The sequence below is a fragment of the Protopterus annectens genome, chromosome 9.part0 (assembly GCF_019279795.1).
Source record: "Protopterus annectens isolate FY-2018-M chromosome 9.part0, PAN1.0, whole genome shotgun sequence".
NCBI lineage: Eukaryota > Metazoa > Chordata > Ceratodontiformes > Protopteridae > Protopterus > Protopterus annectens.
In genome coordinates, this window is record NC_056743.1 from 799,556,099 (window position 1) to 799,581,021 (window position 24,923).

The 24,923-nt window shown below is 38.2% G+C and overlaps 1 protein-coding gene across 1 annotated transcript in view; it reads right to left on the bottom strand.

Moving 5' to 3' along the window:
- Window positions 1–24,923, bottom strand: part of SLC4A8 (solute carrier family 4 member 8) — a 1,419,216-nt gene that overhangs the window by 471,302 nt on the left and 922,991 nt on the right. The window contains exon 8 of the mRNA XM_044082169.1: window positions 21,210–21,367. Within this exon, the coding sequence (XP_043938104.1) occupies window positions 21,210–21,367 (158 nt within the window). The remainder of the gene's footprint in view (window positions 1–21,209; window positions 21,368–24,923) is intronic.

Genomic DNA, 24,923 nt, shown 5'->3' on the forward strand with positions numbered 1-24,923 from the left:
TTCTTTGGCATTCTTCTGTCATAGACTACACCTGACAATCTGTGCCAGTTGACTGCAGCCCCTCTGATTCTAGCTTTTACCTCTTCATTCAGACTACCCTTCTGCTCAACCACTCCTCCCAGATACTTGAAACTGTTTACTGGCTCCACTATCTTCCCTTCTATCTCTATTCTCAGGTTTTTCTGATTTCCCCAATTTGCTGCCATTACCACTATCTTATCTGTGCTTAGTTTCATCCGATGTGCCTTCAGATTTGCATTCCATTCTCCTATCCTTTGCTGAAGTTCTAGCTCATAGTCTGCCTGTATTGCCACATCATCTGCATACAGTAGCTTTGTTGATCTGTCCCCAACAACCTGTTTGATAATGTAGTCCATCACCAGTATGAACAGCAGTGGGCTCAGAGCTGAACCCTGGTGTACACCCACTCCCACTGGGAACCCCTCTGTGAGGCCAAACACTGTTTGTACTTGAGTCATTGGGTCTTTGTACATAGCCTGCACTAATTCTACCAGTGTTTCTGGGACTTCAAACCACCGCAATACTGCCCAGATCAGCTTTCTTGGGATCTTGTCATATGCTTTCTCCAAGTCTAGGAATGCCCAGTTGGACTCTCTCCTCATTCATAGCTTCTTCTCAAGTATCTGTCTCAGTGCAAACATCTGGTCAGTTGTGCTGCATCCTGATCTGAATCCGAACTCCTCATCTCCCATCTTACACTCTACTGCTCTGCATATCCGTTTATCAATCACCCACTCCAGAACTTTCATGCAATGTGATAGGAGTTCGATGCCTCTGTACTGCCCACAGTTGTGGATGTCTTCTTTGTTCTTGTACATTTCATCTTTATCATATCTGCTGTGACCTCATCTGAGCCTGCTGCTTTCCCTGACTTCATCTTCCTTAGTGCTGTTCTTACTTCTTCTAGGGTGGGTCCTCTTCTTCTCTTATTGTATGCTGTTTCTGGGGCAGTACAGCTTCTGTGGGGTTTTCTTCATTCAGAAGCTTCTGGAAATACTCCTTCCATCTGCCTTTGATGTCCTGTGGACTGGTGAGCAGGTTGTTGCTGGCATCCCTTATGAAGGGTGTCTGACTATCTTCTTTATCTTTCTGTCTTTGCCTTGCAACCTGATATAGTTTCTTTGTGCCCCTTACTGAGTCACTTTCCAGAAGTTGGTAGAGAGCCTCCGATGCCCTATTCTTTGCTATTGCTACTTCTTTCTTAGCTTCTTTGTTTGCCAACCAGTAGTTCTTCCTAGCCTGGTCAGTCTTTGCTCTCTCCCACTTCTTCCTGCACTCCTTCTTTCTTTTGATGACTTCCTGGACTTCTGCATTCCACCACCAGCTTTCCTTATGTACCTTATTTCCATACCTGCCTCAGCCACATATCTTTTCTGTAGTCCTAACACATGCTATTTTTAGGCGCTGCCATTCTTCTTCAACTCCACCTATTTCCTCCTATTCTTGGGGAGCTAGAGCCCTGAGTAATTCCTTGAACTGTTGTACTTTCTCTCCAGTCAACTTCCAGTTCTTCAGCCTGGTCTCTGTTGACCTTAAAGCCTTCTCTGACCACTGCTTACAGCTGATTGTGGCAACTAGTGGTGTATGCTGTGGGCTGACTGTTTCACTGGGGATGACTTTACAATCATGGATTATACCCCAGTGTCTTTTCCTTACTAGGAGGAAGTCTACCTGAGTTACATGTTCGCTACTCTTGTATGAGATCTTGTGACTGTCTCTTTCTGAACCATGTGTTGGCTACTACCAAGTTATTTGCCAGACAGAAGTCTAGAATGGTTTCTCCTTTATTTCTGTTGCCCCACCCATGTGAACCCAGGCAGTCCTCATATCCTGTTCTGTCTGTCCCGATATGTGCATTTAAGTCACCCATTATCAACACCAATTCATGTTGTCCTGCTTTATCTAGTAGGTCCTGCAACTGCTGTCTGAATGCACTCTTTTCCTCACTGTCACAACCCTGCTGTGGGGCATAGGCTGAGATTACGAATACTGCCCTATCATTACACTAGAGTCTGACTGCCATGAGTCTGTCATTAATTCTGATGATATCCCTTACTGGCTTCTGAAGCCTCTCTCTCACCATCACCACAATTCCTACACCATTTCTAGCCTGCCCCCCCACCTGAGTAGTAGAGCCTGGATCCCAAGCCAAGTGGCTTTGCTGCTCTGCCCTTCCCTTCCATCTCGTCTCTTGGATACATAGGATGTCCAGCCTCCTCTGTATCATCATGTCATCCACTTCCAAGCTGCATCCTGTCAGTGAACCTACATTAAGCCTAGCAATTCTCAGTTCATGTTTGGCAGGTTGGTTGGTTTTACGTCCAGCTTTCACCCAACATAGCTATCCAGGTAACCCAGGCTGGGCAACTAGACACTGGCCAGCCAGTAGCTTATTGACCCAGGGCTGCTGGGCTTTGTGGTGGGCACACACTGGCCAGCAGGGGCACATATACCCCCCCCACCATTAGCAAGGGTCCCTAGTGTGGGTCAGAGTAGGCCAGGTCCTCAACCCACTTATCACTGGTAACTACCCATGCCCATTTTTGGCGACATTAGTCAACATGACCAAATCACCTAGAGCCATATTTTACACCGAGTGACTAGCCCTGCCATACGGCGTGCAGTCTGTGATCAGTGTTCTCCTATCTGAGGATACTGCGCACCACAGTAGATGCCCAAAGCGGTTGGTCTCTACATCTCTTCCCCCTATAGGGCACCATGTAGAGTGTGTGCTGCTGCCCACAGCTCCAGTCATTGGTGAGTTTGAGATGGAAACACTCAGCATGTTTTTTGAACATGAGAGAAACCCCACGGAGACACAGGGAGAACATGCAAACTCCAAACAGGCATTGGTCGGAGGTCAGGATTGAACCTTGTACTGTGTGCATGGGAGGCGAAGAGCTTAACCAATAAGCCATCTGGAAATAGACAATAACCTAAAATTCAGCTTACATGTCCTCCTAACAATAAGAAAGTCCATAAGAAACTTGGAAGTCTATATAAGCACAAAAGCTTACTGACCAAAATGGCCAAAATTACATTAGCACAAACCCATCTGCTCTCCACTCTACTATATGCCTCTCCAATTTTAGCTAATCTTAGGAAAACTGACTTATCTAAGCTAGGAGCATTTTATAATAAAATTGCTAAGTTTGCATCTTCTGCCCATATAGAACACATCATTGTACAGCTTTAAGGATACTAGACTGGCTTGAACATTATTTTTTACAACCAACTCTCTCTAACTCACAAAACTGTAACACAACCAACCAGAACCCCTGCACTATAAAATCCCATCCTTCCTTACAGTTCCAGTAGACCACTTCGCTCCAACAATAAGAACTTACTCACCGTCTCCAAGGCCAACAACACTGCAGGAGAATCTTTATTTTCCAGCTATATATCTTGTATATGAAACTCCCTTCCTAACTCCATTCTCTCAATCTCGTCCATTAACTACTTTAAGTCATCACTTAAAGCTTATCTAAAAAATAAGTGGCTATGTTCCTGTACTAACCCCTCATGAATGCTCCGATACATCACAGTATACCCCAACCATATCAAAACTCTTTCCCGGTGTTTAATCTTTTATTCCTACTGGGCTGTCTTAACCTTATATCTTGATATGTCATACCTTACAAATAGTACTAGCTATGTTCATAGCCTAGGTTTTGTTGTCATGATGTAACAAATTTATATTTTCCTGTGTATACTACATTTTGTTTACTTTATACTTTATTGATTATTGTAATTCGTGCATTAAAATTTTCTCCCTGTGTCTCTGCTGAAAAAAGACCTGTGTCTAGTCGGACTTTCTTGGCAAACAAATGTTAAATAAATAAAATAAAATAAATAAAATAAAATTAGATTATCACAAATGTGCTTTTAGACATTTGTGCCTTCTTTGTTTTGAAGCAGTGTATCTATATATCTATACCCTGGTTCGGGTCTACTTCACGATGTCAAAAGCCGACAATCTTGAAGCTGATATTGTCGGCACCACAACATCGAAAGCGCAGAACATCGTGCAGGTAAATGGAAATCTCCGTAGGGGGAGATTTCCATTTACCTCAATGTAGTGCAGTCTCGGAGTTGGAATATTTAAGTAGGGTGTGTGTGGGGGGGTGCAGGGGGGCTTGCCCGCCTGCCTATGCTAGTTAGTTTTTATTTTGTTTTTTTTTAATCGTTATTCGATGTTTTACTACATCGATCACTAGAGGTCGACCTTTAGTGATTCAATGTAGTAAGATTTCGATAACGTGATATAGACGCCCTGGTTCCAATGATCAAAGAAAGACAATGAAAATTTAAAAATAAAGCACTTATGATACCATACAATAAAATAACCACTTTTGTCTCACAGAAAACCCTGTAAAGAGGCGTTATAAGGCTTCATCAGACTTCAGACTATTTTTGTTTTCATTCTTTGACTGTTGGTACCAGTATTTTATTTTTATTTTTTGATGTGACTGGTTGATACGTAGTTCATATGTCTGTGTGTGTGTGTGTGTGTGTGTGTGTGTGTATATATACATATACAGATATATATATATATATATATATATATATATATATATGTGTGTGTATATATACATATATATATATACATACATATATATATATATATACATATACAGATATATATATATATATATATATATATATATATATATATATATATACACACACACACACACACACACACACACACACACACACACATATATACACATACACACACGCACACAGATCTTGTGATCCACATTGATTCAATGGACACTCTTCTGAGCATGCTGAAAGGATGAAACTCGGACCACGCTAATTAAAAATCTTACCTCATACCTATCAACCTATAAGATCAAAAATGTATTCAAAGGCCCATGAGAAGTAGGTACAACCAGCCAAAAATTAGAATGTTGATTAACATAAAATGTGCATATATAATTATATAACCCCACCCACTCCGATAGAATTTTGGGATACCGTCAACGTACATTTTCGGCACAGTAAGTTATGAACGACTTATTTCTGGCATGACTAGGAGGCAAATTTGGGGCAGATGACACTGAGATATGCAGGTGAAGTCTGGAACAGACAACACTAAGGCAGAAAATAAAGAATTATCCAAAATAATATAAAATAGGTCAACATCAATGTTTTTGCAGCTACAATGCAGTACTACTTTAAGTGCCCCTTTAATTAAAAGAATGAAATGATTACTGTCGGAAACAGTTGTAGATCACATGTAATAATCAAAGCAGAGAAATATACAGGCTGCATGGAACAAGCTGGATTTGTCTGCAGTCCTACTTATTACAATATGACAGAACGGCTAAGGAAAGCTCTGATGACTTGCTCCCATTAAAGAGAGAAGTTTTCTCATGCTTTTATGATGGTTAGAATTAATGTTGTAGAAGAAGCAGCATTAATTACAGCCTTAGTTTGGCTGTTCTAATTGCAATATATAGCAACAGATTTGCACACCTCCAAAATTTAGCCGAGTTGTCCAGGTCCCTGCTCCGTATTTAATATGTAAAACAACTGTCAGGACAGCTGTTGCAGATCAGTAACAAAAGGACCAATACAGTGTGCAAAGGGGTACACTGCATAAAGTACACAGAACCCAGTCTGTTTAGACTCCCATCAGGGATAAAGGGACATGACACCAATAAGAGAGAAGATGCAGTTATAACTCCCCTACTATTATTCATAAAAAACAATACTATATAAATTCTAGCTATGCCACTTAATTTATAACAAACACATAAACAACTAGGTGTGCCCCCACGTGTGGACACACAAACACACTCGCGCACACACACACTGCAGGTGCATCTGCCAAACAGCAAGGGTTTTCCCATGCAGCTAATGATAACATGAATAACATGCTTGCTACACCAGTGTCCTAGGCTGCTATAACACAAACTCTGCCTAGAGATTGTAAAGCATGGTGCCCATTAAGGCAGCATTTAAAACTCAAAACACACATTCAGCGCAGTACATTGAGAGTGTGAAACAACGTGTGAATAATGTTGCTCCAGAAAACTAGGGTTAAAGGGACAGAAGGCACCTCTGCAGTCAATAAGTGTGGTTTTCCATTTACAGATTTATGAATGGTTGCTCATTTTGTTTTAAATATATCTCCAGAAGCAAGGGTACCTTAAAGCTTGTTATGGGCAACATAATTACCTCCACAGCAGTAACCATCAGTGTCCATCACAGAAGAAAAGCTGGGACGTTAACAAAAGCAAGTGATTTCATTTATGTGCCTGAGAGGAAAAGGAGGAAACTGGGAAGGGGGTGTACTGCAAATTAATTGTTAAAAGTGAAAGCTTAAGAATTAGAGTGTCAAAGTTCAAATCCAACTAGTGTTAGCATCCACTATAGCTTAGACAGGTGTGCTTCTTTACTGTGCTTAACAAAACCTACCCTGACTCCAGCTGTATCATGCAACACATCGCAATTAATTTAAAGTGAGCATCATACTCGCAACCGTACAGGTTTTCTCAGAATGTCCAGATTTTTGCCTCATATTTTTGGTGTGTTCCTCTTAAAATCTGTCCTTTTCTGGCAAATAGCTGAGGATTGAAGCCATTAAATAATGAGAAACATTTGAGTTTAAGACTCCACATCCTTTAGAAAACTCATGCTAATACAAAACCTATTATTCTATCAACTTTCTAAGTTTGCAAGGGCAATATTTAAAATCTGTCCCTATTTGTCCTTTCATCATTTTAGGCTTTTGTCCAGATTGTTTGCTCTAAGAGGTTGAGAGGTATGCTGCACATATAGTAAACAATGGGAAGAGAAATGACACATATTAAAACTATTAACAGACATCTTACCGCATAATAATACTATGGCTACTACTGCACACAGTGACTTCCCTCTAAGTACTGAACAGCAGCACTTTAATATGTGCTATTATTTTTGTTCAGTGCATTGAACACTGCAAAAATTACTCTAAGGGGTACTGTGTAAACAGACCAGCTAGTGGACTGGGAAATATCTACACTGACAATAGGCCACCTGTTTAACAAATGTACATGGCTACATTTCTTTTGGAAGAACAAGGAATTGCCACAAGTGTATCTGAAAAGCAAACGCTAGATTAACGTGGAGTGCCATTAATTCTGTTTTTACAGCAAATGCAATAAAAAAACACACTCAAAAATATTACAACTACCCCAACCAAGTACTTTGTCAAGTTCAGAAAAACTTCATGAATAGAAAGTAGGCTGAGTCATTCCGGTGGAAAAGTCTGCATTCGGTTAGTACTCACTTGGCAATACACAGTAAACGAATGTTTGCTGAAAAACTGACTCACGACTGTAGCTGGATGTAATACTCAACAAATACCATGTGCCCATGATTCAGTCACATGAGTGAAAAGTGTGTTTTAATGGGTATTATCTTTATACACCGTGAAGTACTGTCTAATGATGCTGACATCGTCATGCATGCCCCTGCACGTTGATGACGTTGCGGGATACGCTGGTGATGCGTGATGACATCAGCATTAACTAAAAATTGTAACTAAAGAAAAAAAATTGTGATTTCAAGGGGCACTCTGGAATTCATGGTATGTTAGCCTCAAAATCGGGAAATTCTGAGGAATTCGGCATGTTTGAGAGGTATGCCTTTTTTGTAGTAGGCAAGCTCCTTGCCCCCCCCCCCCCCATGTGGAGGGCTGCTTCCTCTGTTAGTTATAAATGTTAATTCCAAGAGTGCACAATGCTCAGGGAAAGGACAAATTGCCCAACTAGAGGAATTGTTGATCTTGCACAACTGTCGACCATCTCTTTTGTTAGTCAAACTGTGATTGACCAACATGACCAACAGCACACACGCACACACACACACACACACACACGCACACACACACACACACACACACACACACACACACACACACACACACACACACACACACACACACACACACACACACAATAAACCAGCACTCTAGTGTGATGAAAAATAAACTTTTATTCTTTTCAACAGTTGGTAAAAGGAGATAAACTGGTTTTACTTGTACAAGTCTGTCTGTATCTCTAATAAATCATCTTTCAAAATGGTGTCAACTATGTGGCAGATGTATGAGTGGCCAGTTTTGCTAAAGCAATCAGTTCTGCAATTCCTAGCATTTAATTTTGCGCTGTGGCTCAAACATCACTTATCGATGTTTGTTAGTCCCTCCTAAAGAATCTGGAAGTTAATGACAGCTCCAAGATTGCAGTCATCTGTAAACTTGGTCAGCCACAGTCCCATGATGGCAGCCTTGTCATCAGAAAAGTAAATACCAAAGACAAGTGGTCCTAGAACTCATTCCAGGGGTGCACTGGTTGTAACTGCTCTTTCCAAAGACAGCGTGCTTGCCACACTCTGTCAGTTTGTCATTTTGCTTTCCAGTGGGTAAAGTACAGTTGTATAAGTAAACTTACCATAACAGTAGATGTTTGAATGATCTCTGCTTCAGTAGCCTTAGCTATTTGGGTTATATCCTTCCTAGGTTACAACAGCTGCTAAGCTTCCAAAGTTTAAGGGCATCTTCCATATGCCAAGACAGTTGAGAGCTAGAACATAGCTGGAGAAAATCAGTGATCTGGGTGCCATGCCCTTCAGAGCTTTCATGCCAACTGAAAGAGGGAGGCTACAGCTCTGAAAGAGGTCAATGCTAGGTAAATAAAAATCAGTGTGTTCTCACCTTGACAACAAAAATAATATATAAAAGGAGGATGGAGGGAGGGAGTGGCTACAATGATCATTCAAACACCTACTATTATGGTAATTTTACTTATACAACTGTACTATGTTCATCATTTGATCACTGCTGCAGTAGCCTTAGCTATATAGATAGAATACCATAGCCTCTAAGGTTTGGAAGGAGAAAGGATGAGGGTCAGGAGTCCCCATGAATGGTCCTAGCAAAGCCTGCTCTAAACCTGATAAAGGAGTCTAGTCTGAAGTGCTTTGCAAAAGTATGCCCAGAGGATGAGGGTGTTGCCTCCAGTAAAATTCTGGAGTCCACCAGTTTCTATAAAAAGCCACCAACAAAGCAAAGGCTCTAGTAAAATGTACTTTGACCCTGCCTGGAATTTATTTGTTATGGTGGGAATAATCAAAGGAGATAGCATGGGACAACCATTTGGAAATAGCCTGCTTTGACACAGGTTACCCCTTATTCTTACCGTCCTAAGAAATAAATAATTGATCTGAATTTCTGAAGGTTTTAGTTCTGTCAAGATAGTTTCTGAGTTGTCTAGAGTATGAAGCATCATTTCTCCCTCACTTTAAGGTTTTGGAGGTTGAGTATACAGCACTCTTTCAAAACATCCTAACATGAGAATACATTAAAAGAGGGGGATCCATACCAGAGAAATACTAGTCTTAAAAGGGTCTTGGTTCTTAGCATGGCACTAACTAGAAAAATATTTTCCATTTTCTAACACATGATTTATTTGTATTAGGTTCTTTGCTTCCTTTATTCCCCACTGAACTTCTTCAGAAAATAGTTGTCTAAAAGGTATTAAAACACTACCATTCAGGCACATAGCTGAAATTGTTTTAAGTTTAGGTGTGTCAGACAATCCCTGTCTTGTGTGAGTAAGTCCAGTCTGTTAGGAAGCTTGTGGCAATTGCCCTTTGTCATTTCCAAAAGACTGGAGAACCACTGTTGCCTGGACCAGAAGGGAGTCACCACAATGATCTTTGGATAGTCCTTTTGACTCATCAGAAATTACCCTGGATATTAGTGGAAAGGGTGAAAAAGCATATAGGAACATTCCCATCAAAGGAAATGTGGGTGCATCTGTTTTCTAGGCTTCCTTGCAGTTTGTTGTGAATAGTGGTGAATCGATCTAGATTAGATGTTACCCGCAACTGGACAAATCCTGCAAGACTCCCCCTTTTAATATCCATTCCTTGAATTGCTCATCTTGTCTGTCACAATGTTTTGCTCTGACAAAATGTAAGATGCCTGTAGAGTGACATTATGCAAAATTGTTATATCCCAGGCTATCATGGATAATCTGCACAAAGGGAAAAGATCTGGAACTCCCCTGTTTGTTTATGTACTACATCACTGTGGTGTTGTCTGTAATCACTTGCAGAGGCCAGAGGAACCACAAATGATTGTTAGAGATGAGTGCATTTATAATTGCCAACCTTTTTTATGTTTATGTGTTTTGGTCTATCTCTTTTATTCCAAAGACCCTGCATTTTGACTCTTAAACAAAGTCTATTGCACCTGTCGTTACAGACTGTGTTGGAGATGGAACAGAAAGAATGAGAAACCTGGATTCAGATAAAACTGGTGTCTCAACCAAACCATTTCCCTTTTTATAAATCCCCAAAATGGAATTTGAAATGTCAGGGGATGCTGATGTTGGACCACACAGATTTTAGTTGGGTACCATTACATCTTTCACATGTGAGACTGGCTAGCAGAATCTTGAGAACCCTAAATGCCATAAATCATAGTATTCTGAGAATTTCCCTTGCTGAAGTCCTGGACTGACTGGAAAAACTCAATAGCAGCTCTAGATATAGGATCTACTTTCTTCCAGTGGAAGAAAATCTCTTCGAACTTAAGTATCTAGGAGACACCCCAGAAACACAATCCTATGGGAAGAAGTCAAACAAGATTTTAGACAGTTTTCCTGGAAAGCCAAAATGCAAAGGATATCTTTTACCCAAGACATAGAGAGAGATTTCTAACACTTTGAAAAAGACCCTGGAAAGATAAGCAAGCCATCCAAATAAGGAAAAATGTGAACACCTTGCAACCTTCTTTAGGCTATCATTGGAGGTAGACACTTTGTAAACATTCTTGGAGCATCACAAAGGGTAATGCAGTAAAATGATAAATGTAATTTAGACACAGAAAGCCTTAAGAAATGTTTGACATCTGAGGCTATAGGAATATGATGAAAAGCATCTTTTAAATCTAGAGTTACCAAAAAACTGAATGGGGGACTAAAGTATGTGGATAGAAGGAGATTAAAGTAAATGGAATTGCTCAAGTTTCTTTTATAGCAGGGACTGGTAATGCCCTTCCTCCCACCCTGAGTCCGTTTACACATTTGGTGTATATAAAGTAATGAGGTTGTGTAAACACTGGCTGTGTGTATTTTGTGGCAGTGTTTTCCTGTTAGCATAATATTAGATGTACTGCCAGTTGTTTCTTATTTCTGTTCACTGCTATGGTATTAATGACAGTCATTTCATTGTGTAGCTTCCCAAATCTGTTTGCCAATTTAATGGTCTTTCTGGTGGTCAACCATTGATAATATAGCTTTATATGTATATGTGTGTGCATGAGTGTGTGTGTGTGTTTGTTTGTTATGTATGTATTTATTTATGTATATAAAAAAACAAAAGCTCTCCATTACCTGAAGTGCAGATAGTATTCTTTTTTCTTTCAAACATCTTGCTCCAAAATATCCTAGAGGGTAAGTACATCAAACTGAAGGAGGTGTTTGTTGATCTGTAGTTTCATATAAGCTGAGTATGTTATGTGCAGGTAAGGAGGTGAGTGAGGTTACATGTTTCAATGCTGTAACTTTCAGATATAGCTGCTAACCCTAACCTTCTCCTTCTCTTAACCCTAACCCTGCAGCTTACCTTAGAAAAGCCCTTTCCATAACACTATCATTATTCATTTGGTCTGACTCTGATAGTTTTTTTTATCTTTTAAGATTGCAAAAGGAATTTTTTTTTCCTTTTGCAAACCTTTGCATTTTGACAGGTTTGGGTTTCCATAATTGTGCTGTTTGACAACATGCAAACATCAATGAAACATCTCTTAAAGTTTTTGCACGTCAATCAGTTACCATAAACCCCTATATATATATATATATATATATATATATATATATATATATATATATATATATATATATATATATATATGTATATATATATATCATCATCTTCTTTCGGCTGTTCCCGTTAGGGGTCGCCACAGTGGATCACCTGTTTCCATTTCTTCCTGTCCTCTGCATCTTGCTCTGTCACACCAACCACCTGCATGTCCTCTCTCACCACATCCATAAACCTTATCTTAGGCCTTCCTTCTTTCCTGTTACCTGGTAGCTTCATCCTTAGCATCCTTTTCCCAATATACTCAGCATCCCTCCTCAGCACATGTCCAAACCAACGTAATCTTGCCTCTCTGGCTTTGTCTCCAAACCTTCCAACCTGGGCTGACCCTCTAATATGCTTATTCCTAATCCTGTCCACCCATGTCACACCCAGTGCAAATCTCACTACCCTCTTGTAGACCTTCCCTTTCACTCTTACAGGTATTTGTCTGTCAGAAATCACTCCTGACACTCTTCTCCACCCACTCCATCCTGCCTGTACTCTCTTCTTCACCTCTCTTCCACACTCACCGTTACTCTGTACTACTGACCCCAAGTATTTAAACTCATCCACCTTCGCCACCTCTACTCCTTGCATCCTCACCATCCCTCTATCCTCCCTCTCATTCACACACATATATTCTGTCTTAGTCCTGCTGACCTTCATTCCTCTTCTCTCTAGAGCATATCTCCATCTCTCCAGGGTCTCCTCCACCTGGTCCCTACTCTCACTACAGATCACAATGTCATCTGCAAACATCATAGTCCATGGGGACTCCTGTCTGATCTCGTCTGTCAACCTGTCTATCACCATTGCAAATAAGAAAGGGCTTAGAGCTGATCCTTGATGTAACCCCACCTCCACCTTAAACGCATCCATCACTCCGACCGCAGACCTCACCGCTGTCACACTACCCTCGTACATATCCTGTACCACTCTTGCATACTTCTCTGACACTCCTGACTTCCTCATACAATACCACAACCCCTCTCTAGGCACCCTGTCATATGCTTTCTCTGAGTCTACAAAAACACTGCACCCCACACCCCCCTTACAATACATACTAACTCCAGGATTGCACTACAGTGGAGAACAGGGCATATATCTTTCAGCGAAATGAGTTTCAGTGAAATGAGTTTTCAATAAAATGAGTTTCAGTGACATGAGTTTTCAATGAAATGAAGTAGACCCATATAGATATATATATATATATATATTATATATTATATATTATATATATATATATATATATATATATATATATATATATATCTATTATATATATATATGGGTCCACTTTTAAATGTCGAAATTCCAAAATCTTGACTTTGAAAAAAAGTACCTAAAACATTGAGATTTCAGAATCTCAACATTTAAAAGTGGGTTAAAAAAATAAAGTAAAAGAAACTGTTTGCAGGGGGGCAAACCCCCTGCACCCCCCCACATCCCCCCTACTTAAATATACCAACTCCGACATCGCACTACAGTGAAGAGAATGGTAAGTGCAGCAGGAACGTTACCATTCTCTTCACTGTAGCACAATCTCGGAGTTGGTATATTTAAGTAGGGAGGATGTGGGGGGTGCAGGGGGGGGCGGAAAAGCTTTATTGAAAGTCTCTGTCTTTGTTTTTTTACCACACTTTTAAATATCGAGATTCTGAAATCTCGATGTTTTAGGTACTTTTTTTAAAAGCCAAGATTTCGGAATTTCGACATTTAAAAGTGGATCTATATATATATATATATATATATATATATATATATATATATATATATATATATATATACAGATATATATATATATATATATATACATACAATACACACACATATATATATATATATATATATATATATATATATATATATATATATATATATATATATATATATATATATATATAATGTATATATATATATATATATATATATATATATATATATATATATATATATATATATATATATATATATATATATAGAGAGAGACACACACACACACACACACACACACACACACACACACACACACACACACACACCTAAATAGGTATTCTGACCTCAAAATTACACATATTTATTTATTAGGTATGTAGTATATGTGAAGGCAGCCCCTTGCAATACATGCAAACATAGGAAGTGTATTTTCATTTGCACTGAATTTAGGATGCAGAAAGTAAATTTTAAATGTTCTTTGATCACTGTTTAACCCTTTTGGTCATATTTCTTTATTTCAGGTGTGTGTGTGTGTGTGTGTGTGTGTGTGTGTGTGTGTGTGTGTGTGTGTGTGTGTGTGTGTGTGTGACCAACCAATTGACCTCACAAGAAAGTCACTTCCCAGTCTTTGAAGCTTACTTTTAGCCATTGAAGAAAGTCAGTTAAAATTCAAGTGGAACATATTTTAACTACTAGAGAAAGTCAGTTTCCCCTTCAAGGAGAGCTTACTTTTAACCACTGAAGAAAGCGAATTGTCATTCAAGGAAAGCTTATTTTTAACCACTGAAGCATAGACAATTATACATTAACTATATCTCTCTAGATGAATGTTTTGTGGCATTTCCACACATACGCAATGGAAATCCAATTTTTCAAAACACTGATAATCTTACTGCCAGTGTAAATCAACTAAGAAAACAGCCATTTAGACCATTTGAAATGTTTATCCCTGGAGATATGGTGCAGGAATTTTTTGAAAAAAAAATTCACAAAGTATGGAAAATTGTGGGGGTGATCATGGCTCTGAACAGATCTAGAAATCAAAATTCTGTTTCTTAAGAAAATGATAAATGCTACCTGAGTTATCCAAACCCAAGTTATTTCTCATAGGTTGTATGAGGCCCTTTTCTGGATTATAGACACAAGGCTTTGGGTTGCCCATAAATAAAACTAAAGGAGAATACAATTACTTAAATGTTCCTTGGACTCGAGGCTGCAGATGTCTTCTAGACAAGTTTCCTGACATCTTTCTGTATTATTTATTTATTTATTGACATTTGATTACAGGGAAAATCCAACTGGGTAGAAGCCCTCTTTCAGCAATAGCTCCAGATTATTACTAAACATTTTAACAACATTAATTTTACAGTCTTCAAAAATAAAACAAAACCTTCCATAGTTTAAATAATTATAAAAAAATTAGACATAATATAAAAGCATTGTTTAAGAATGGATACAAGTTATATGACAATCATTTAATATTTAAAGAAATTTTAGACAGTTTGTAGCGAAATTAAAGGTAACTTAGTCTACTAATACAAAAAGGAATTGCTATACAAAGTGAGGGAAAAACAGGCTTATGGTATATCTAGAGAGAAAGTTAGGGAAGAGACTTTGATAGCAGTAAGGAAGTAAGTAAAGAAGGGAGAGTAAGGAGGGGTAAGGAATGAAGAGGTACTAGTTTCATTTAGGCATATAGTTTATAATGGTTTTGAGAAAGAACAGAGCCAGATTTTAGTTAGGATGTCTTTCAGAGTAGTTTTGAAAGATGGGAGAGAGGATATTTACCTGATGGATACAGGTAAGGAGTTCCAGGCCTTAGCAACCTTATACAAGTGCAGACAGTGCCCAGCAGATTTGATAGGTTTGTAGACAGACAGGATTTTTTGGTCACTGGATTGCAAAGACCGAATGGGAACATAGTAATGTAGAATATTTTTTAGTGCTGGACAGGCAGATGGATGCTGGATAATTTTATAGGTGATAAGAAGCTGTGTATATGTTAGTTGATGAGGCAGCTCTAACCAATTTAGGTATTTTAGTGCTATACAGTGGTGGATTGCGAAAGGGGTATTTTCTGCAAATTTAGCAACTTTGTTATCACATTGTTCAAGTTTTAATTTTGTCAAGCCTGAAGGTTAGTGAGGATTTGAGTACCCTAAAGAAGTGTGGAAAGGAGATAAGTAGTGTCAAGTGTAGTTTTAGTTGCGTTGGTGAGAAAGATTTTGGCTCTGTAAAGTATCCCTAGCTTTTGATGAGTTTTTTTATGCAGTTTTGTATATGCAGGTCAGAATGTAAGATTATCATCCATTATCATCCATAATAATTTGTTATGAGAAGTAACTTCAATGGTTGTATTATCAAGAGAGAGGACTTCAAATTTTGTTTTTTTTATGAGAGAGGGATCTGGGGAAAAAAGTAGTAATTTAATCTTTTTTTGGCTAAGCAGGAGTTGTGAGTTACAAAGCCATATTTCAGTGGTTATTAAAGCTTCCTGAATAATTTTTATGGAAGTGTACCATTTTGTCAGATGTGCAAACGAGAGGTGAATTATCTACATATTGTATTAGGGTGGTCTGTTGTGTGGCTGTATAGAGGGTGTTGGTGAAAATGTTAAAGGGGGGACCAAGGATAGAGCATTGTGGTACACTAGTGGTGACTCACAGGTAAGGAGAGAGCATGGAGTGCCATTTTACTGACTGATACGTATTGGACAGGTGGCTTTTGAACCACATAAGGGTGGGCTGAGACAGACCCAGTGAGGACATTTAAAGCAGAAGTTTTCTGTGACAAACTGTGTCAAAGGATTTAGACTAGTCTAGAAATAAGGAAGATGTTAGTCTGCTGTTATCTCTAGCTTTATTGACAGTATCTATATATGTTAGAAGGGTAGTGGTAGTACTATGGGAAGGATGGAAGCCATGTTGTGTATGGGGATAGGAATTTTTTCTGCAGGAGATAGTTTAGCAATTGTTTTTTGATACATTTTTCAAGTATTTTGGCAAGGGGGATAAGACTGCTATAGTTCTAAAGTTATTTATGTCGGTTGAATTTCCTCCTTTGTGAAGAGGAATAATGGGTGACTTTTTTTCAGAGAGTGGGAACATGGGATTCATGGATTGACCTATTTATAAGGATTGGGACAGGATAAACAATGCTACTGGCTGCTATTTTAAGTATCTGCTTGGAAGCTTATCAGCTAAATAAGAGCACAGTTTAAATTTGTTTACAAGTAGTTTTATATAGGATGCGGGCACAGGTTAGAAGGTGAAAGCGGGTGTGGTGATACATGACTGTTGGGCAGGGTTGGGATTAGATGTTGAAGAATCTTTGGTTAGAGATGCTATATTATCTATAAAATAAGAGTTAAACTGTATTGCAGTTCTGGGTAGTGAGTTATCGGGAGAGGGATTTCAGGTTGAATTTTTGGCCAGGATGAAAGATTTCTTTAATGGATGTCCAACATTTTTCAGAGTTGTGTTTAGTATTATTCTGAAAGTTATTGTAGTATAGTGTTTTTGCCTTCATTTATTTGCTTCTTAGTACAACTGCAAAGCATTCTGAAGTTTTTCTAGATATTGTGGTGTTTTATATTTTTGGCATTCTTTGCATGCTTTTTCTCTATCCTGTATTGATATTCTACTCTTTGGATAGCCAACTTTCATTATTTGTTTTTTGTCTCTTCCTTCTGGGAGGTGCAAGGCTATTTAGGATACTTAGAAAAATTGTATTGAGTTCATTTACAATATTGTCTAAGGGGAGGATTTTTAAGAAGTGACAGTTAATAGACGATAGTGTAGTAATGAACATTTCTGGGTTAAATTTGGCAAGATATGCTGTTTAACTGGATGTGTGAGATGTCTGGTCATATAGACTTGAAGATAATCACTGAGAGAGTCCGACATTGTACCTGTGGTGGAGTATTTGCTAGGGTCTGATACTATAATCCAATCTTATAGGGAATTTGATGTCTTGTTATAATGTGTAGGGCTATTAATTAGCTGTGTGAAACCATATAAGTTCATGCTACATGTTGGGGAATTAAGTGTTTACGTGCAACCAACTGACTTTCACATCACCAAGTAGTATTTTTTCTTGTAGAAATGTTATATCTTCTAGTATATATTGTCACCAGGAGGGATGTAAAGGACAGTAATACATATCTGTTTATAACTGTTTCTTTTGAGGAAAGCAATATGAAGCTCTGCTAAATTGAATTTTGATATTGGCTTGCTGTAAAGGGAAATGTGGTTGGTGTTGGGAAATATTAAAGCAATCCCACCACCCTTCCTCTTTATGCAGTCATTATGGATGATATTATAGCCAGGAGGTATAACTTTGCAGTTGTTTATGCTGGGTTTAACCCAAGTTTCAGTTACAGCGAGAACATCAGGTTCATGTTGGTTAATCCAAGCATGGAATTCAGCAGTTTTATTTCTTATGCTTCTAGCATTTATTGCAGCAAAAATTAGACCACCATGGTTGAGAATTGGCTGTTGTTTGGTTAGAAGTGTTGGTGAGAAGTGTGTGGGGGAGAATTATCTTTGTGTTCAGATTTGGGTGTATATCTCTTCCTAGAAGGATTTTAGTATACTGCAGAATTATGCATACTTGTTTTTTTAAGAGGATTCTTGCACTTAATGTTGTTTTGGTTTGAGTTGAAGTGCGAATAATCAGTCTATATTTGGAATAGAGATGAGGGGCTATATTAAATAGGTTTGGTGCAATGTGTGGAGAGTGTATAGTGGAAGCATGGATAGGTGGCTGGGACAGAGTTGCAGTCATGTTGACAGACATTACTGAGTCATGGTAGGATGAAAAATAACACAGTAGGATGAGATGAATAGAGGATAAGCTGAAGAGTAACATAACTAAGTAGAGGAATCTGTATTTTATAGATGTCCGGTAGTGGGGAAGTAGCAATGAAGAAGGAAACAAGAAGGTGCAGGGCAGGAAAAGATTCACTGATGGTAGATTCTAAATGCTGGTAAATGATAGCTAAGAAGTGAAGTATTTTCTATAAAAGAAGAGAGCTAGGTTGTCCTAGTATCTTCTCTGGAATGTAAGGAATGGAGGGGTAGGAAAGGCTAGAGTATAATGATGTAGTCAAAATAAGAAGAAATGAGGGTTTATATGGGAAAAGTAAAAGATCCAATGTGGAATGGATAGGTACCATTAAGAAGGGTAGTGATTATGGGTGGATATAGTAAAAAGCAGTATGGGAGGTAGAAAGATAGTTGGGAAGGGGATAAATAATAAATAGAGATAGGGAAGAAGGAAACAAAAACAAAGTGTTTGTACAGAAATTGTAAGGTCATTTGGGAGGGTTTTGAAATAAGAGTCACAAGTGAATGTGTATGTAGGAAGTATAATATTAGGGTAAGGGGGGTAGGTGGGAATTGTGGGTAGGGAAGCAAAGTGAAGCTGAGCATAGGGGGCTTCCCACCCTCAAGTCAAATTATAACTGAGAGTAATCAGTTTATAGCCATTAAAAAACTATTAACACAGAGATGCCAAAGTAAAATGGATTTTCTGTCATTTTTTGAGGCTAAATAACTGTCATATGCAGTATAGTCTACTGGTCAAGAAAAATGGGGACAGTGACAGGATTACCTCTACTGGTGCCAGAGGCTCAGTGCTTGTTTGTTAAAACACAAGCAAATACATGAAAGGACTGCTCCCTGAGACTTGTGACCTGGTATCTTAAAGATAATTGTATGCAAGCACAAGAGAAATTAGCTCCCATATTGAAAGATATTATGCCCAGTCCCCTAAATTTTCTTAGATCATAATGTTTGGTATGTGCCCTGGACATTTAAGTGAGACCTAGACATGAATCTAAGTAATAATATGCACAGTTCCTGTGGGTCTTCCTAAGAGTCAGAGTGCACAGAACATATTCAACTGCCAAAGCAGAAGACCGGCAACTGCAGTACTCTGTGATAGTGACTCATATATCTGGGATGGAAGAACAGGTTTATTATTAGCAATCCTGACAGCCGTAGGTGCAGACTATACAGTGACAGAATCACTGCAAAACTACAGAAAGAGGAGGTGTCACAAGGTTTAATTCTCTTTTTTTATGGGAAGTGCATCTAAAAGTTAGTCTGTTTAAAAATATAGATATTTACCCTTTACCCACCCCTTCCCTCCTCACTCAATCTCTCAGACCTATTATACCAGCTTAACTACCCACTTCACCTCAACACCAAATACATATCCAACTGACGTGCACCTAGCTTCCTCTCACTACCAAGAATACTGCTCACTCAGTCTCCTCTCTTATTCCTCTATTGTCCCCTTCCATCCCATTAGCCCTTTTAGCTTGTTCCACCTTCGTGTGGAGCATCTGCTTTATATCTGTTTGAGTTTAGTGCAATATTTGTATATAAGATTTAGCTTTATGAGTTTAGAACAGTATCTGTTTGAGCTTAGTACTGTCTGTATATACATCCTACCTTTATTCCTAGCCTTTAGCTAGATACTGGTATATCTCTTCATTGCTATGTTTCATATTGTATGTACAGCTAATGCTTGCTGCAGTATGTATTATTTGCTATTGTATGTATATTCAATCGTTCTTCATGTACTTTGCTGCTCATTTGTTGATCTGTGGAGTTTTTCTCCCTGGGCCTCTGCTAAAAAAGGACCTGTGTCCTGTTGGCATTTCCCGGTAAACAAATGTAAATAAATAAATAAATAAGTACATTTTCATTATTTACTGTAAGTAAGATTTTATAATCCCGCGGTGGTGGTGCTGCGGTAGCTTTGTCGCCTCACAGTAAGATGCTGTCCGGTTCGATACTCAGCTAGAGCATCTTCTGCGTGGAGACATGAGTGAATGGGCGTACCTTCGTTGAAGGTTGTGCATCAGGGCTGGTAACTCGGCACGTAAAAATCAACTACCAATCATTAGCAGACCGGAGTTCCACTGTGGTGACCCCTAACCGGGAAAAGCCGAAAGAAGACTACTACTGTAAGTAAGATTTTATACTAAACACATACATTTAATATTTAATGTACTATCAGAAATTAGTAATGTATCTTAATATGTATGTTATTTTATGATATTTTGAATTCCAGTAACCTGCTTGTATTGACAGCCTGCTGTATAAAAATAAATAAATAAGTTTTTTTTACAGCTTGGAACTCTGTACAGGTATATTATCCTGTGTGCAAGTTTTGAGCAAGAAAGGAGAAAGTTATAAGAAAACGACATGACTGACGAACTAACTAACTAACTAGGAAACATGTAAAGTAGCAGCCCTGTACCGCAAGCCAGTGCTGGATATAACAGTGTTATTAATAATGCAAAATTTCAATTACTTGGGAATGTTGAATGGATGGAAATAGGATTAACATACATGAATATTCCTTTCCATATGTTTAGTTGGCTGCTAAAATGATAAACACTATGACATTATGCACTTTTACTTGAGGAATGTTAGACTCATTATGCAACCAACCCAAAAAAACATTATATATTATATATATAGTCACATAACTTATATATATATATATATATATATATATATATATATATATATATATATATATATATTCACATGTATTCAGAATTGTTAGCATTTTCATTGTTCTTTACTTGCCTTGTAGCTATTGGAACTTCAGTTAGTCCAGTAAGAAGAACGGCAGGAGAAAGTCGAACAAATGCCACAAGTGGCCGGTCCAAAAACTCTAGCTCTCCCACGAGGACATTGGAGGCTTCAGCACCAGTAGGAATCTTTTTCATAAAATGAAGATCTGCCTAATTTAGCAAACAAGAAAAGAAGAATCAGAGATATGTCATTTTAGGCATCAGAATCTGTCCTGAAAGGAGCTGTCATTTGGAATAATGTATGAATGGGCAGATAGACATCTATGTGAGTGAAAAAGGCCACATTCAGAAGAGGTGAATTCATCGTATAATGAGGAACACCAACCTTAGACCTGTGAGATTAAGAGACAGGTGGGAAGGGGCTTTGCTTCCTGCAAAAAATATATAATCAATTTTCCAAAATCTCATTTCAAAAATTGATTCAGATATCACTTACCATCTTTTCACCAGAAATGACCTACTATCATCCTGAAATATTTATATTTTAAATTAAATATCTACATGAAGACAGCTGTCAGCGTCCAAAAAGAGATTAAATTATGCAAGAATCCAGGTCAGTATATATTTTTGAAGTTTACCATTTCTCTTTGAGGAATCATTATCTCCCTATTGACCTAATGTCTTCAGCAGTCACCCCCAGGATTACTGTTATAATATTTTGTAACCCTTAGGCATGGCAGAGGTGGCAGATGAAGTAGAAAGGAATGACACAATCTTGTAGTGACAGCAAGTTCTTTTTCCTATGTCTTACTGTTTCCTGTCACTGTTGTTGTCATAGGATGACAAATAGGCAGGTGTGTGTGTGTGTGTGTGTGTGTGTGTGTGTGTGTGTGTGTGTGTGTGTGTGTGTGTGTGTGCGTGTGTGTGTGTGTGTGTGTGTGTGTGTGTGTATGTGTGTGTGTGTGTGTGTGTGTGTGTGTGTGTGTGTGTGTGTGTGTGTATCTGTGTGTGTGTGTGTATCTTTAAACCTGCAAAGCACTACTATGGACAGCTGCCTCATCCTTTTAGTTTGCTGGTTTGCCTGTGCTGTATCACACAGGTTCACACCAGAATTTGCCAGCCCATAAGGGAGAACCCAGAATTTTCCCTGTGACTGGTCAGGTAATGTTTCCTATCCCTATAAAGCAAGCTCTCCAGACCCTCTGGCATCTTGATTACTAGATATATTCAAATTTCTGGTAACACAAGCCTTCAGTACTATAGCTACAGATGGGTGAAGGGGTAGCTGCCCTGCTACAAGCTGTCACGAGGTGTGTGTGTGTGTGTGTGTGTGTGTGTGTGTGTGTGTGTGTGTGTGTGTGTATGTGTGTGTGGGTGTGTTCATTAGTACTTAATAACTGCCTATTGGATGCAACTACAGTAACAGGATTAATTAAAGTCACCATAACCTGGGCATAAGACATAACCGCCAGTCTCCTTCACTGTTGAATGAAAGTGTTAGTAGCTTAATCTGTAGCAATGAGCTTGTATAAGCTATTTGATGAACAGGAGTTGTTTTCCTTTTATTCTGGGAGGTGGGGTGCTCTTCATTGTGGAAGACCCAAATTGCCAAATGACCTAGTTTCAGCTCTGCAGGCCTGCATAAAAAGTTTTGTTATTTTTACATTAATAAATAAATACACACATACATACATGATTTTATTTAACATGTGTGTGGGTGTAGGTGTGTGCCCTTATGTATTTGCAAACCATTATCAATACAGAAAAATGTTTTTATGTTATGGTATGATTATTTATACTCAGGCATCTGAAGTGCGAGAACTGCAGCTACAAATACAATGATTCAATAATTCAGTTGTTCAAAGATACAAGCCCAGGACTTAAGAAGGCCAGTTAAGGACTTTCTATAATTGAGACACTGTTGCATATAAAAAGTCTTTAAACCATATGTCTAATGAAGACTTCAACATTAATGAACTGTTTGCACACCTAATATCTATAGGTAGAGTATTCCATAATCTACTATCCCTAAAATAAAACAAAACAGACATCAATTTTCAGTTTGACACTAGATAAGTGAACTAATACACTATTATTCCTAATATTTAAACCATGATTTACAAAGCAGACTCCAAACATTGCAGAAACCAGCTCATCATTAGTGCATTTCTACACCAAAATTAAATTGGCCCTTAATAGCATACAAGGTATTGAATAAAGTGCTAAGCATTCAAGTCTCTTTACATATGGTAAGGCTTCACATCCACCTAAATGTTTGGTAAATGTTCATTGAACACACTCAAGCTTAGCTAGTGGTGAGATTCGCAGCATAATAAAGGAACCACAATATTCAATCATGGGATGAATACTGACAGAAAATAACTTAACCATAAAAATGGTAAACCTAGAAGTAAAGGTCTTAAAATATTTTTAGTACTCTATAACATTTCCTAACAACCCAATTCACATGAAGAAGAAAAGCAAGAGATAAGACAATTACACCTAAATCCTTTATTTCTTTAACTAAAAACACAGATACAATTATCCTGGGCATATGGATAACAATTACTGGTAACACCAAAGTGCACAGCAGAACATTTATTGTTAAATTTCATACCCTTTTGCTGTACCCATATGGTTAACTTGTCCAGGTAGTTTTGCAAAAACTGAATCTATAGTCGTAGTTATTATGCCTCCCACCTTTAAATCATCTGCAAACTTACTCAAAACAAATTTGTTTAGATGTTAGGCAATCACTTGTAAGCACCCCAAACAACAGAAATCCAAAAACCAGCCCCTGGTGAACACCACATTGAATGAACACATATTTTGAAAGTTTATTCTTAATCTTAACTCTGCTTTTCTGACCTACTAACCAATTTATAAAGCATCTTTTTTCAAACACAGTCCTATTTGTCATAGTCAGTATAGCAATGAAAGCAGCATGTGAAAATGGATCAAAGACCTAAGACAGATCCAAATAAACCACATCTATAGCTAGGATTTTATCTAACATGTTTACTGTATGTTCATAAAAAATCACCAAATTACATAGAGTCGATCTTCCAGATAGAAATCCACATAGGTATATAACACTAGACAAATGAAACATATGCTTAAATGATAATATTAGGAAACATATAAAACTAAGTGCTCTTCAGTCACCTATAGTACAACCAGGGTGATTTTTACATATTGGAACAAATGGCTCCTGATACATTTTTGAAACAAAATCTTCAAATAACTTTTCTGTAATACATAAGCCCAACAAGCACATAAGCAGTCACTTATACCTCTCAAAAATAGCCATTCAATCCATCTGGCCCTGCTGCTGAATTCTTTATAATACAATCTAATGATAATGTTTTACCATTAGTGGAGGACAGCTATCTGCTAAATTTGGTGGAAAATATGAGTGAATTCCATTTACAGAAGATCAACCCCCCCCCCCCCCAAAAAAAAATCAACAAATAAATTAGCCAAAATCTCAGGGTCATTTATACACCTAGAACTTTCTCTCAGTACCAGACTTGAGGCATCCTCCAAACCCTAGACCCGTGGATGCTTAAACAACTCCTTTTTATTATCCAGTACGTTAGTGAATAGCTATAAAGGAGGAAGGAATGCAAGGCATAAGGAAAGAATGAAAAATGTTCGTAGATTCATAGGTGTTTACTAGGCTAATGACCACAAGGGCCTTTTTAAGTCTAGCCATGCATCCAAAATCTCTGACAAGTTTTGATACCTTTGATAAGTGTAAGCATGG